General features: G+C 39.6%; 1 protein-coding gene across 5 annotated transcripts in view; it reads left to right on the top strand.

Annotated features, from left to right (window-relative positions):
• Nucleotides 1-3,231, top strand: part of HMGN3 (high mobility group nucleosomal binding domain 3) — a 30,992-nt gene extending 27,761 nt beyond the window's left edge. Inside the window, exons 4-7 of one of the 5 annotated variants that reach the window (XM_047734607.1) lie at nucleotides 645-695; nucleotides 2,094-2,207; nucleotides 2,329-2,415; nucleotides 2,750-3,231. In XM_047734607.1, the coding sequence (XP_047590563.1) occupies nucleotides 645-695; nucleotides 2,094-2,207; nucleotides 2,329-2,415; nucleotides 2,750-2,788 (291 nt within the window). In that variant the 3' untranslated portion in view covers nucleotides 2,789-3,231. Of the gene's footprint in view, nucleotides 1-644; nucleotides 696-2,093; nucleotides 2,208-2,328; nucleotides 2,429-2,749 lie in introns of all 5 variants that reach the window. The other 4 variants (XM_047734609.1, XM_047734608.1, XM_047734610.1 and 1 more) reach the window with 4 other exon arrangements.
• Nucleotides 3,232-13,673: the final 10,442 nt, after the last annotated feature.

Here is a 13,673-nt window from a genome sequence, read left to right as displayed (position 1 = left end):
GACATTTTATCATTATAATCATGTTCTTAATAAAGAGCTCCAGAGGCAAGTGAGCCCAGTGTCTGGGCAGGCGAGAGATTCTTCTCTCACCTTGAGCTGGCATTGGAGAGGATGAAAATAGGAAGAAGCTTGGCTACAGAACTTGAAATCAACATCAGAAGTGGAAGGATGTGGAAATGATTTTGAAATGCTTCACAGGCAGCAGTCTTCATTACCGGATGGGCTTTGCCTGCGATTGTGCTGTGATTTCTAGACTGTTGGGAAGGCCAGTATGACCGAATTCATTGAGTCATTTGGCCGAGGGCCTGAGTCATTCCTCTCGCCGATGTGCTGTGATCAAAGGAAGTACAGAGACATCAGAGATGGAAGCTTAAACCTGTTCCTGGAGAGCTACTCTGGACTGGGGAATAATGAGTCGGCTTTTAAATCTCACCTGCTGTTCACTTGAGAACCTGGGATGAAAATAGTTATGAAATGCACAGATCTTTATGCTATTACCTGATGCTGAAAATAGAACGAAATATTTTTAAGTGAACAGAATCATAGTCAAAATGGACTGTTGTCTTTTGCAGTCTTGCTGCGTTCCTTTTGGTCCCGAGGGTTGTCTTTTTTCAGTATTTGTGTGATTTAACTTATCTTTACAGAAACCTGCTCCACCCAAACCTGAACCTAAACCAAGAAAAACACCTGCTAAGGTAAGAGGTGCTCCCTCCCCACGTTGGCCTTTTAAACAATGAGTAAATTATAATTCCATATCTAAAAATCATCCAAGGAGAGATTACATTTACCAATTCAGGCTCAACGTACAACTAGAAAAGTGTCACCATTGTTAACAGTCTTTCTCAAAAGGCATAGAGCACAGTTTTATGCTGTACCAGGAATGTGTTTCTCATTCGGTCAATAAAGGCAAAGGAAGTCAGAGCGTGTTGCTCCGAGAAGCCCATGTCCAAGAGGGGTGTGGTAGCAGCACACAGTTCACATGGTGGCTCGGGAGGCATGAGGCTGGACCCTGGCCATCCAGGTGCCCGCAGCTCCAGGGGCTGGGGGAGGGGTCCTGACTGCCTTTAGCTAACTGGTCTTAGGCTAGTCTGATGACTCATCGTACAATAATTAATGCTAGCAAATAATTAACATCCGCAAACATTTATGTGGCTCTTCTACCATGCCAGACCCTGTTCTAATTGCTTTTCTTATGAAGCCTTCACGTCAGTCCTACTGAGGTAGGTACACACACCGAGTTTTGCAAATGAGGAGACAAGCCCAGAATTATTAAGCTTATCCCAAAGAGCTTTTCTGTGCTCTGCCCTTCAGAGCACTGTTGTGAATTGTTTGAAACTACCCATATTTGGGGGCGGCACCTGGGTGGCTGAGTCAGTTAAGCTCTGCCTTCCGCTTCTTGGGATGGAGCTCCACGTTGGACTTCCTTCTCCCTCTGCCCCTCAGCCCTCTCATGCTCTCTCTCTCTCTCTCTCTCTCTCTCGCTCTGTCTCTCACGTGTGCGCTCTCTCAAATAAATAAATAAAAACTTTTTAAAAAAAGAAACAGAAAGAAAGAAACTACATGTATTTGTGGCATTGAGTAGGTGATTCTGAAGCAGAACTCACTTCTGTGGCTTCATCTTAAAATGAGGAACTTTTCTTCATGTAGGGCTTCATTTTCAAGCATTTTCTCAGCCTTCTCGTCCCTTAAGCCCCTCGTCCTCACATGAGGGTTTTTCTCTTGCTGGCTCCTTCCCCAGCTTCTGCCTCATCCTTCCCACAGCCGCTGTTCCCACAGCCACTGCTCTTGACCGGCAGAACCCCTTCTCTGTAGCAAGAGAGGAGGCCCACTGAACAAAGGCATAAGGAAAAGCCTCCTCTTTTCCACAGAAGAGAAAGTCAGTGGACCGTCCAAGCAGCCCGTCAACATTCTCACAGGGCCTCAGTGTGACTCACTTGAAGCCCTGCAGACTTGGCTTCCTCTCTGCCCCCCACAAGCCACCATGTTGGCCATAGCTGCGCTCTGCCTCGTGTTTGGGCAAGGCCGACAGATCTTCCCTGACCTCACATCCCGTCTAACACACTTTGTTTTCCTGTGCTCTGATCCTCTGTTAGAAAGAACCGGGAACAAAGATTAACAAAGGTGCTAAAGGGAAGAAGGAGGAAAAGCAAGAAGCTGGAAAGGAAGGTACTGCACCATCTGAAAATGGTGAAACTAAAGCTGAAGAGGTACTTGCCATGACTACCTCCCGCTGATTGACTCAGTGTCTTAACAGAAATTGCTCAGTGCTTCAGCCAGTGATAGCACGTTCATAATGTCTCTTCTTTATTGCCCGCAATGTTATTGCAGATCCACATCTCTCGCTCAACTGTTAATGTCTCAACCTCCAGAGGTACCCCACCCAGCACACTGTCAGTAAAGGGGCAGATTGAAACAGTGAGAGTTAAGGGTACAGTAGAAATTCTGCATGTTTGCAGTGACTAGAAGCAGATAGTAGTGTGGTGTTTTTCTTTTAATCATGGACAGTGGGAGCTTGCAGGTAAACGTCTGTGGCCGTTTGAAAAGCAGAAAGCAATAAATGCGGCAGAGTGTTTGCGTGCTGTATTCCTGCCTTGTCTGCTTTACACCCAGAGTTGAACTAGGTTTTGCAATAGAGCTGCTAAAAAACAGATGTTCAAAGCGTGTGTGTTGGCTGGGTAGACTTTTCTTTGGCTTCTAGTAGTTTTAATAGTAACTATCTCTCTTTTTTTTCCCCCTTTCTTTTTCACAGGCACAGAAAACTGAATCTGTAGATAACAAGGGAGAATGAATTGTCGTGAGAAATTGGGGTTGATTTTATGTACCTCTCGGGGCAACTTTTAAAAGCTATTTTTACCGAGTATTTTGTAAATGCTAATTTTTTAGGATTCTGCTAGTTGGCATACAAAAATATATAAGGACGGACATTTTATCTTCTCATGGTTGTGCTTTTTGGAAATTTCCATCATCCTCAAGTGAAATAAATATCAGTTTGATATTGGAAGCTGTGTGTAAGATTGATTCAGCATTCCATGCGTTTGCTTTAAAAATCGAGTCCTGTGCAAACTGTGGTGTTTTTACTGTGCGTATTTAAATTTTTCATGCAGTTTTTCTAGAGCAATAATCAGTGGTGCTTTTGTACCTAGGTTTTATGTGATTTTAATGAAACATGGATAGTTGTGGCCACCTGCTGACTATTTGTGGTTTAAAATAAAAGGTTTTCTTGCCTGCAAATTACCTGCCTCTTAGTACTGTCTTTACTAAACTTGGACAGGGTTTCATTTTGCTGTTGCAGAAGACTTGAAGAATAGTTACAGTTTGTGCCATAATGGTATCTCTAAGAAGTCAAATAGGATGATTTCTTAATTGTTGGGCCTTTACAAATGTTATTATTTTAATAAAACCATCTATGAGAGCTAGCTTGGAAGGACTACATCTAAAACACTTGATGCCAGAAGTGGTCAACAATGATCACCATATAATAAGCTTAATAAAACGCTGCTTTTTAAAAGGTCTTTATAAACAGAATAGAGTTCTCTTAAACCAGAGCTGGTGAAAAACCACAAACTAGGGCTGATCCTTGAAGATCTGTCACTTTTGGGGTGCCCAGTGGCTCAGTTGTTAAGCATCTGCCTTAGGCTCAGGTCATGATCCCAGGGCTCTGGGATCAAGCCCAGCGTCAGGTTCCCTGCTCAGTGGGAAGCCTACTTCTCCCTCTCCCTGTGCAGCTCCCCCTGCTTGTGCACTTTCTCTCTCTCTTTCTCTCTCTCTCTCAAATAAAATTAAAAAAAAAAAAGAAAGAAAATCTGTCACTTTCAAAATACACTAAGTCACATTTTACTAAAATACTTTCCCATTTGTTGAAGACTTCATCACTTTGAAAACTCTTTACCCATCATGGCCACATTTTAGCCTTGCATCAGCTGGAGAAAGGAAGTGGCATAGGTAGTATTAGAGCTTCTTTCTAGGCTAAGAAAAAGGGACTTGGATGTATATGCCTTCAGGAATGAGAAAAACCAGGATTCAGACCTGGTCTTTTGAATTTTAAACATAGCCTGTCTTGGTCTGTTCAGGTTGCTGTAATAAAATACTACAGTTTTGGGTGTCTTATAAACAAAAGAAACTTATTTCTCACTATTCTGGACACTGGGAGTCTAAGCTCAAGTTCTCGGTATGGTTAGGTGAGGACTGGCTTCTGGGTTGTAGACGTCTCGCTATGTCCTCCCGTAGTGGAAGGGGCTAGGGAGCTCTCTGGGTCCACTTTCTTAAGAGTACTAATCCCATTCATTAGGGCTCTACCTTTCCCACTTTCTAATACGATCATCTCTGGGGGGTGGGATTTCAACATAGGAACTTGGGGAGACAAACATTCCAACCATACTGGGGTCCTCTTTCTGGAGGGATTTAGGAGAGCTAGGAACAGAAAAAATTATTTGTAAATGTAATTTTTTAAAATTTCTTTGCATTCCTGAGAAGTTTGGAAACCACATGAGCACCCCAGGATCACTGACATCTAGGGATTCCTCTTAGATGAAGACTTGACTCTTAAGATGGAAAGTAGCACCTGCACTGCTCAGGACTCTTGAAACAAGGCCATTTTTCCTCGGGGCCTTAGCATATAGTGGAGGGTTCAGAACTTGTGTAACTGTCCCCAAGTCTGTTGTGAGTCAACTGCGTTTACCAGCCATATTATATACAGCATAATCTTGTTCATAGTTGTTTTTGGCTTCTGATTATAACATGTACCTTAATTTGTGTTGGACATGTGAACACAACTTTTACCCAAAGGAAAATAGCTGGTATCCTGTGAATACTTTATGAAAATATTTTCAGTGTGCAGTCAATACGCAGGTGAACTATATTGCTGACTAGCTTTCAGTTCACAAATGCAGCATAAACTTCACAGGTCTACTTTTTAGACAATGACAAAAGTGCTACAGGTGATTTTTTTTTTTTAACCAGACATAATGATAGTACATAAAGAGAGATGTCAAAGTCTTCCTTTCTCCCACTCTTGTGTCCTAGAGGTAACACCTCATACTGCTTTCTCTGTGTATATATGTGTGTATGTATATGAACATACTTGTCCACACACATATGCACATGTCATATGCACATTCAATTTTCAACTTATTAAACCAGTGAATTGGAAATAAAGATTATTTCTAATACTGCAGTGCTGTCAATGATAACTACAGTAAACATTCTTGTATACAAAGCTTTTGCCTACTTAGATATTTCTACTCAACTAAATAATTTCCTGGAAGTGGAATGTCTGGATCAAAGGGAATGTACATTTGACATTTTGACTATTGCCAAAAAATTGTACCCATCCATTTCCATCAACAGCATATAAACGCCATCTTTTCTTACCTTTGCCAGCACTCTCATTTTTGTCAGCCTAGTAAATGAAAAATAATGCCTCACTGCTTTAATTTTAGATTTGTTACTAGTAAAACTGAACTTTTCATATATTTAATGGTCATTTGGATTTCTTTTGTGAATTATGAGGTTTTTCTGTCTTTCTGTCAGGGATCAGTGAGTTTTAATCAATTGTGAAAACATATCATTATTCACAATGACCATTGATGCTATTACTTTTACTCAAATATGCAAAGATCAGGGATTCTTAGGTCATTGGTATGTGTCTATTAACGCTTATGGGTATTGGGGCACCTTGGTGGCTCAATCAGTTAAGCTCTTAGCTCAGGTCTTGAGCTCAGGGTCATGAGTTCAAGCCCTGCATTATTAAAAAATATTAAGTTTATGGGTATTATTGTTACCATATTAACAAAGTGAGGGAATACTATAGGGCAGACAACTACCAAAATAACATAAGAGCCCCAGTTTGGTTCCCCAAAATTTGATCTGATGGATACACTGCTGGCAAACAGATAGAAATTTTGGGGATACCCATGACTACCACATAGCTTACCCCAGGAGTGAATTTATACATGTTAGATAGTGGCCTCCTTTTCCAAAACACTGTCTGCTAATCTGATGGAAAGTCATAACCCTATGAAATCTACAGTGACTCTGAGTTATTGGCATCCCCTCTAGTTAAGCAATGCACTGCTTCTACGATGTTATGTGCTAGTCCTAATATTCTCCCTGGAGTTGGCCCCATGGATTGTGGTGGAATAAGAGTGAGCTCAGAAACAAGTGGCCCTGAAATTACCATTTTTAGGTTATGTGAAAAGATAATCTGAAAGGCAATAAACAATAGGTGAATTGCCCCATAAAATCTTGAATGTACATTTACATAATTAAGGAATTTGAAACAAAGTTATGAAACAAAGGCTTTTTTTCCTGTCCCCAAATTTTAGAGGACTTCACTCTTGGCTCAAGGTACAAGTGCTACCCTTTTGCCAATCCTAGCAGGCATAGGGAAGTCATCTCAACTTTTAGCTATCACATGGGCTAACATGTCTTCTGAATGCTTTTCATTTAATCATGAGTTCCAAGTTTTTATTTCTATTTTCTGTTTATTATTTTATTCTGAACATTGATTTAAATCTCCCAGAATAACTTTAATGATTATATTAATGATTAATGATAATAAATAATTATGATTTACTTAATGCCCTGTGGTAAGTACTTTACATAAATTAATTTGGGAGAAAATTTGTGAATTCTGTATTAAAATAATACAAGTAAAAATGAACCCAATTTTCCAATCCCAAATAGAGCTCAGGTTTATTTAAAACTGCAAAGGGAACTTTGTGATTATCTCTCCTTTAATAGGAGAAGAGAAAATCTTTGAAATCCAAGTTTTAAAATGATATTTATATATAAACTTCATGACTTTGAATGAAGCAATGGTTTATTAGGTATGACACCAAAAAGTACAAGCAACCAAGCATCACAAAAATTTCAAGAAAGAAAAAAAAACAGAATGGGAAAAAATATTTGCAAATTACATCTGGTAAGGATCTCATATCTAGAATATGTAAGGAACTCTTAATGATTCAAAACTAAACACTGTTTTAAAATAATGTTAAGATGGGCAAAGGAGGGGCACCTGGGTGCCTCAGTGGTTGAGCGACTGCCTTTAGCTCAGGTCATGCAGGATCGAGTCCCGCATCGGGCTCCCAACTCCACGGGGAGTCTGATTCTCCCTCTCATCTTCTCCTTGCTCATGCTCTCTCTCACTGTCTCTCTCTCAAATAAATAAATAAAATCTTAAAAAAAAAAAAAAGATGGACAAAGGATTTGAAAGCTGTTTTTCCAAAAACGTACATCAATAGCCAATATGCAAATGAATGCTCAACAATTAGTACTTAGGAAAATGTGAACCAAACCATTACAAGACACCAATTTACATGCATTGGTGTGACTTTAAAAAATGAAAAATAGCAAGTGTTGGAGAGAAAGTGAAGAAATTAGAGCCCTTTTTCATTGCTGGTGGGAATGTAAATAAAATGATGCAACATCTACAAAAAACAGTTTGGAAGCTCCTCAAAATGTTAGAGAGTTACTGTATGACCCAGCAATTCCACTCCTAGGTATGTACCCTAAAGATCTGAGAACAAATGAGCTCATATGTGAATGTGTAAAGCAGTGTTATTTATAACAGCCCAAAACTGGAAACAATCCTGATGTCCATTAACTGATGAGGGCATAAATAAAATATAGTAAGTATATCCATACAATGGGAAATTATTTGGTGAAGAAAAAGACTGAAATGCTGATATGCTACCACATGGGTGAACCTTGTAAACACCACGCCAAGTGAAAGAAGGCAGTCACCCAAAACCACTGATTATATGATGTCATGTATATGAAATGTCCAAAATGGGCAAATTCGTAGTGGTAGAAAGTAGATACATGGTTACCAGGCACTGAAGAAAGGGGAGAGTGGGGATTGGCTGCTACTAGGTACAGGGTTTCTCTTTTTGGAGGGATGACTGTTCTGGAATAGTGGTAATGGTTGCACAATCTTATAAATATACTAAAAACCACAGATGTGTACACTTTAAAAATGATGTTTGCAAGGCTGTTGTAAGCACAGGACTTAGAATTAGGAGGTCTGGTTTTAAATCTCAGCACTATCTCTCGCTAATTGTGTGAAACCCAATAGGTCATTTAACTTCTGCCTCTCAATTTCTCATCCTCAAAATAGAATTAATATCTGTTTGACAAAGCTGTTAGGCTCAAATGAGATAGTCACTATGAAATCACTCAGTGCAGTGCCCAAAATACAGTAGGTTTTCCAGAGATGCCAACTGAACTGGAATTGGAAGAATACACATGAACTGAGTAGGCTTTGATGAGTGCATATCATGTATGTTCATTTTAGGCAGTCAGCCTTCAGTCAGCCCCTTTTGAACAGTGCAAAAGGAAGAATTGTGTTCCACTTAGAAGCCAGTAGGGTAGAAAGGTTAAACTTACGAACTCTGACACCAGACTGGCTGGGTTCAAAACCTCTTTGGTACTTACTGACTATGTGTCCATGGACAGATTACATAGTCTCTCTATACTCTGTAGATCTTAGAGTTCCCATCTATAAATGGAAATAAAAATAGTACCTACTGTCTAGGATGTTATAAATGTTAATGATACAAAGTAAGTGCTCAGGAAGTATTATATTCCAGGTCAAAACATGGAGCAGATGAGATGTTAAGTCCTTGAAGGAAGGAATCATTGTCTCATTCTCCTTTGTGACACCTAGTAGAGGTCCAATGAATGTGGTCTTCCAGAGACAGGGAAGAACCAAGTTCAGGGCTGTTAGCATTGCTATATCTATCTCCAACTTAAGCTAATTGGATGGTGTAACTCAAATATGCAAAACAATTCTGGCCAGTCTTCCTTGGAATTAATATAAAAATTAAACCATATTAAGGAAACAAAAAACAAAGGAAACAAAAGTGAGAATGAACTTTTGGGACTTCACCAAGATAAAAAGCTTCTACACAGCAAAGGAAACAGTCAACAAAACAAAGAGGCAACCCACAGAATGGGAGAAGATATTCACAAATGACACTATGGACAAAGAGCTGATATCCAAGATCTATAAAGAGCTCCTCAAACTCAACACTCAAAAAACATAATCACGTCAAAAAATGGGTGGATGACATGAACAGACACTTCTCCAAAGAAGACATACAAATGGCTAACAGACACATGAGAAAATGTTCATCATCATTAGCCATCAGGGAGATTCAAATCAAAACTACATTGAGATACCACCTTACACCAGTTAGAATGGTCAAAATTAACAAGACAGTAAACAGCAAGTGTTGGAGAGGATGTGGAGAAAGGGGAACCCTCTTACACTATTAGTGGGAATGCAAGTTGGTGCAGCCACTTTGGAAAACAGTGTGGAGATTCCTCAAGAAATTAAAAATAGAGCTACCCTATGACCTTGCAATTGCACTACTGGGGATTTACCCCAAAGTTACAGATGTAGTGAAAAGAAGGTCCATCTGTACCCCAATGTTTATAGCAGCAATGGCCACAATTACCAAACTGTGGAAAGAGCCAAGATGCTCTTCAACAGATGAGTGGATAAAGAAGATATGGCCCATATATACAAAGGAATATTACGCCTCCATCAGAAAGGATGAATACCCAACTTTTGTATCAACGTGGACAAGACTAGAGATTATGCTGAGTGAAATAAGCAGAGAAAGTCAGTTATCATATGGTTACTTACATGTGGAGCATAAGGAATAACATGGAGGATATTAGAAGGAAAGGAAAAGTGAATTGGGGGAAATCAAAGGGGGAGATGAAGCATGAGAGACTGTGGACTCTGAGAAACAAACTGAGGGTTTTGGAGGGGAGGGGGTGGGGGGATGGGTGAGCCTGGTGGTTGGTATTAAGGAGGGCACATATTGGATGGAGCCCTGGGTGTTGTGCATAAACAGTGAATCTTGGAACACTGAAAAAATTAAATGAAATTTTAAAAAATTAAACCATCTTTACTTCATTTAGTTGGTATTTAAGCTAAAGCCTTTAAAAACACTATTGCTATAACTTTAAGAACATTTTTCTGTTGGTTGTGGTGTTCTTATAACAATACCTGTTTAAGCTGTGTACTCACATACTTTTAGACCCAGCTTCACTTTCCTAGAAAAATACACAACAATATGTAATGCCTTTATTTCTAGATCACAAAGCACTTAACAATTAAACAGGGAATATTTATTTAGAGATAAATACACCTGGACCTAGGTTAATGGGTCTTGTTGAGTTCCTTGAAGCTAAATCATCAACTCTGAAGATGGAAAGAATCCCTGAGGTCATCTAGTTGCCTCTGATGTGGCTTGGATTCCCCTCTATAACAGGACAAGCAAAGAGTTCCTCAGACTTATATCTGGTCATAAAGGAGTTATCCCTCAAACAGCTCTGAGGCTTCTTATTGTTGAGCCAAGATCTACTTTCACTGGGCCCGGGCACTCAAAGAACTGATTCTTCCCCCAGCAGTCCCTCAAACATCTGAAAATGACAGTTATATTGCCTCAGAAACACCTGGTCTCTCTCACACATCCCTCTTAAATTATGGTCATAGGACATAGACCTTTTTAAAAAAGTAATGCATTTAAATTGGTCTCATAAATTCATATGATTGAGAAATAGAAGCAGAAAAATTTCAAAACGATGACGTGAAGTTGAACTATATGAAATGCCTATCTTCTTTTCTCCTACAGACCTTCCAAAACAGTGGTTTCTTATGGTTCAACCTATACATTTCCTCAGTTTTCTCCCCTTTTGGAAGCTTGATTAGTGAGTTCATCCTGATCTCTAATAAGTATATTTATAGGGCAAAGAGCACTTCAGGACTGCACCAAGTACTGTCTTCCAGATTTATCCATTCATCAAAAATATATTGAACATCTAAATGATGGGCATTTTGCTAGGCATTAGGGGTTCAGTGGTGAGAAGGTCAGTGTCCCTACTCTTAAGGAGCTTAGACTCTAGTTAGGAAACCAATGTTAATTACTTAGTAACACAAATAAATGTGTATTTACAAGAGCCATTACAGAATTCTAATCTCTTCATGGTAAACCTTTCATGTAGTCCCTCTAATGGACTCCATTTTGAGAAAGATGTTAGCCACAAACGAACCCACAAGAAACTAAGCTAACTTACTGAATAGCATTTTTATTTTTTATTTATTTATTTATTTTTTTAAAAGATTTTATTTATTTATTTGTCATAGAGAGAGAAGCGAGAGTGAGCACAGGCAGACAGAGTGGCAGGCAGAGGCAGAGGGAGAAGCAGGCTCGCTGCCAAGCAAGGAGCCTGATGTGGGACTCGATCCTAGGACGCTGGGATCATGACCTGAGCCGAAGGCAGCTGCTTAACCAACTGAGCCACCCAGGCGTCCCCTGAATAGCATTTTTAAAGTATTAATTCACCTGGTTGCTATAAAGTGCCTGTGAGAAATGACAATTTGGGCTTGGTATAATAAATGTTTAGTTGCTCTTCCAGGAAATAATTGGTCCTGAGTACTTCTCACGGCTCTTCCACTGATGTCTTTTTGACTAAAAGACTCTAGTCACTTGAATCACTGGTAGGCTTTGAAGGACTCGACAGGTGAAACAGATTTTTGAAAGAATGGAGGATGCAAAGAGAATGGTGTCAGAGTTGGGAATCACAGAATTGGATTCACCTTTGTGGGTACCTGATGTAGCTTTCCTCTTAGAGCCAAGTCTCCTTTGAATTCTAAAATGATTGCTTTGTTTTTTCTTCTGCACAGTTTTTGAGGTCTTTTACTAGTAGGCTCCAAATCAGAACAAGAGGATTTAAACAATATACGTTTACTTTTTGTGATAGAATTCAGCTTAAGAAATTGGTAATGAGTGGGTCCCCTGGTGGCTCAGTCAGTTAAGTGTCCAACTCTTGATTTCGGCTCACATCATGATCACAGGTTCATGAGATCGAACCCCAAGTCAAGCTCTGCACTGAACATGGAGCCTCCTTAAGATTCTCTCCCATACCCCGTCTCTCCCTCTCTAAAAAAACTAAAGAAATTTTTTAAAAGAAGTCGGCGATGAATCATACTCTTAAAAACTGGTTTACTGAGCATGTACAAAGTGTCAGGAGCTGCAATGACCTAGTGACTATTAGGCAGCTACGGTGTTCTGACCACTTTGCTACAGAAGTACTAACAAACTCAAAAAGTGATGTAAATTTTGGCTTTGCTCTTAGAGATAAAACAGGCCTTGGCTATATGCATTTCCGGATTTTTTTTTTAACAAGAAGTTGAATGCTGATTCTTCAAAACTGACCTTCAATAAAATACTCCGTTAATCAACAACTGTTGAGTGTCTACAATGTGCCCCATGGTGGATAGCAGCAGAAGGAAACTTCACTGACCTTTTCTGTCACAATGAGTTGCTTTTCCTCTGCATTCTCATAGCACCTTTCCTGACCTATATTTTGTACTTATTTTATTTGTCTGTACTGTAAAATGATGTTTCCTGGTCTGTTTCTTCAAGTAGAATTTGAGCATCTGGAGGCAGGGAATTTTTCATCCTTATTCTCCAAAGCACCTAACTGGTGTTTGGTACATAGGAATTACTTAATGAATGTTTACTGAAATGTTTCAGTGGACTGAATTAAAAGTCCAAACTGTTCTTTCCACTTTCAAAGTGCTACTGACCAAAAAGGAAGACAAAACTATGGCACATAAAAGAGGAAAAATACTCTACAATATTAAGTGTTAAATGTGTACAGTTTGGAAATATTTTGAGTGGCTGTGGGAAGGTTCAATGGTGGGGAGAGTATAGAGGCCCTTGATTTCTTAAGGTGGGTTGGATGAGTCAGAGAGGAGCAGAAGGACCCATCAGACAAGGGAACAGCCTTTACGAAGGCTAGCGCCAAATATATCTGGAAGAGGTTCATCTCCCAAAACTATGTTTTAGATACCTGAATAAGTTAATTCACCATTGCCTGCTTCCATTTCCTCTGTAAAATGATTGGGTTGGATTTGATTAATGGCTTGTAAAGCCACTTTTAAAGCAGTAAGAGACCAATAATTCTCCCTTGATAATGGTGGGGGAAACTGAAGGGGGTGTCTGACTCACCCTCTTGACCCATCACCCCATCCCTTGGGGCTGCTCCTAATGTTCATTGACTGAGCCCCTGGAACACAATTTGAAGACTATTGAACCAGGGGATCTCTGAAGGCCTGGGTGACAGGTTGACTCCTCCTCCCAGCTGTCAACATGCACAAAAGACAAGAATACATGATGACTGAAGAAGAGGGTTGATGGTGGGAAGCAGAGAGAACTGAGACGAACATAAATCACTTAGCACTGTGCCTAGCATATAGTAACAACTCAGGAAATATGATGTAAATGTATGGGGAATGTGATAGTGCAGGCTAGGAATGTAAAATCTACATGGTCATGGAAGCACTTAATGGCAGTCATCAGTGTTTGGACCTGATTAAGCAAGAAACATGGAGCCACTCTGGATTCTTCCACAGAGAAGAGACAGGATGAGCACAGTGTCTAAGGAAGAGGAGTCAGGCAATTAACTGGGTCCCTCAATTACCCCCGTTAGAATTAGAATATAGTCTGGATATTGCATTTTACAGAATTATTGTTACAGAATTTTACAGAATTATTATGGTACTATAGTTATTCTTAGGAAATATATGCTGAACTGTTTTAGGGATAAAGGGTTGTGATAATGGCATTTTCAAATAATTCAGATGCATACAC

Source organism: Lutra lutra, chromosome 6, assembly GCF_902655055.1.
Source record: "Lutra lutra chromosome 6, mLutLut1.2, whole genome shotgun sequence".
NCBI lineage: Eukaryota > Metazoa > Chordata > Mammalia > Carnivora > Mustelidae > Lutra > Lutra lutra.
This window is presented reverse-complemented; position numbering and strand designations above follow the sequence as displayed.